The 1632-nt window shown below is 50.6% G+C and overlaps 1 protein-coding gene across 1 annotated transcript in view; it reads right to left on the bottom strand.

Moving 5' to 3' along the window:
- LOC122246087 (solute carrier family 35 member F1) overlaps nt 1-693 on the bottom strand; it is a 65941-nt gene extending 65248 nt beyond the window's left edge. The window contains exon 1 of the mRNA XM_043004397.2: nt 32-693. Within this exon, the coding sequence (XP_042860331.1) occupies nt 32-105 (74 nt within the window). The 5' untranslated portion in view covers nt 106-693. The remainder of the gene's footprint in view (nt 1-31) is intronic.
- Between the last annotated feature and the right edge of the window lie 939 nt (nt 694-1632).

Genomic DNA, 1632 nt, shown 5'->3' with positions numbered 1-1632 from the left:
CGAACTTCCAGTCCCTCCTGGTCGGCCTTACCTGCAGGTGCCGAGGCAGGAGCGGTCTTCAGGCTTCGGGGCGGTTGTGATGACGATCGTCTTGGGCTTACTCATGGCGATAGATGGATAGATGGCTTGATCGATAGATAGATAGGTATATTGGAGAGTAGGAAGGTTGGTTGGTTAGGTATGTATGTATGTATGTATGTAGGTAGGTAGGTAGGATAGGAGGTGTGTGTGTGTGTGTGTGTGTGTGTGTGTGTGTGTGTGTGTGTGTGTGTGTGTGTGTGTGTGTGTGTGTGTGTGTGTGTGTGTGTGTGTGTGAGAGAGAGAGAGAGAGAGAGAGAGAGAGAGAGAGAGAGAGAGAGAGAGAGAGAGAGAGAGAGAGAGAGAGAGAGAGAGAGAGAGAGAGAGAGCGAGGGAGGAAGAGAGAGGGGTAACTCGATAGGGCAGATAAATAAGTAGCTAGGTAAGTAGATTGGTAGATAGCTTAGATAGGCAAGTAGATAAGTCGATTAGCACTAGGTACGTAGGTAGATATCAAGCGAGGCTGAGAGGGAGAGAAAGAGAGCGAGCGAGAGAAAGAGAGCGAGCGAGAGCAACGTGGAGACGCGTGCAGATTACACCATCAATGAGGGGGGAGGAGGGGCGGGGTGTGTGGGGGGAGAAGTAGACAGAAGATTAGAAACGTATGGATGATGGGAGGGGGAGGGGGGGAAGGGGGAGGAGGGGGAGTTGAGGGTGAGGAGGAAAGAGAGGAAGGGAAGGAAGACGAGGAGGAGGAGAGAAGAGAAAAGGAAGAACAAATGCGTTGAAGAGAGAGTATAAAAAGAAAAGCAAGTAAAAGCGATTATAAATGAACTGGAAGAAAAAGGGAGAAAGAGAAGAAGAAGAAAAGGAAGAATAGAAGGAGAGAGAGGGAAGAGGAGGAAAAGAGGAGGAGGAAGAGGAGGAAAGAGGGGAAATCTGAAGGGGATTGACTAGAACTTATTGATCGCCCTCAACCTCAGTCTTGTGGTCAGCGATTAATTAAGGCGGCTAAGGATGTGGGCCGCGAGGGGGGGAGGGGGGAGGGGGTGGGGGGGAGGGAGGAGGAGGAGAATGAGGTGGGGGAGGGGGAGGGAGAGGGGTGTGGAGGGCGGTGAGGGGAACGGGGGAGCTGGGGGTGAGTTGGTCGAAGGAGGGGGAGGGGGGGAAGAGGACAAGAGAGAGGCTATTGAGGATAAATTACGAACCGAAGACGATAAAGAGAGGGAGAAGAAGAAGAAGAAAAAGTCACCACAAAAAAAGGCAAATCGAAAAACGGACAGAGGAGAGAGAGGAAAGAGAGGACGAGAGAGAGAGAGAGAGAGAGAGAGAGAGAGAGAGAGAGAGAGAGAGAGAGAGAGAGAGAGAGAGAGAGAGAGAGAGAGAGAGAGAGAGAGAGAGAGAGAGAGAGAGAGAGAGAGAAGGGCAAGCCCGGAAAAGCAATAAATCTGATTCGAAGGCGATATAAAACTTTCGATTCCTCAACCACTCGTCAGCGTCGTTACAATTACGCCTCCTGCGACGTGTTCCTCGTCTCCTTTGGTTTTGAATTTCCGGATTCTTTCATGTCTCTTCTGAGTTTCTCTTCGTTTCTCTTATCACTTCGGAAGGAGG

This window comes from Penaeus japonicus, unplaced genomic scaffold, assembly GCF_977035675.1.
Source record: "Penaeus japonicus unplaced genomic scaffold, GWHDUDI00000001_assembly GWHDUDI00000018, whole genome shotgun sequence".
Taxonomy (NCBI): Eukaryota; Metazoa; Arthropoda; class Malacostraca; order Decapoda; family Penaeidae; genus Penaeus; species Penaeus japonicus.
The sequence above is the reverse complement of the archived record's forward strand: the minus strand, read 5'-3'. Positions and strand labels throughout refer to the sequence as shown.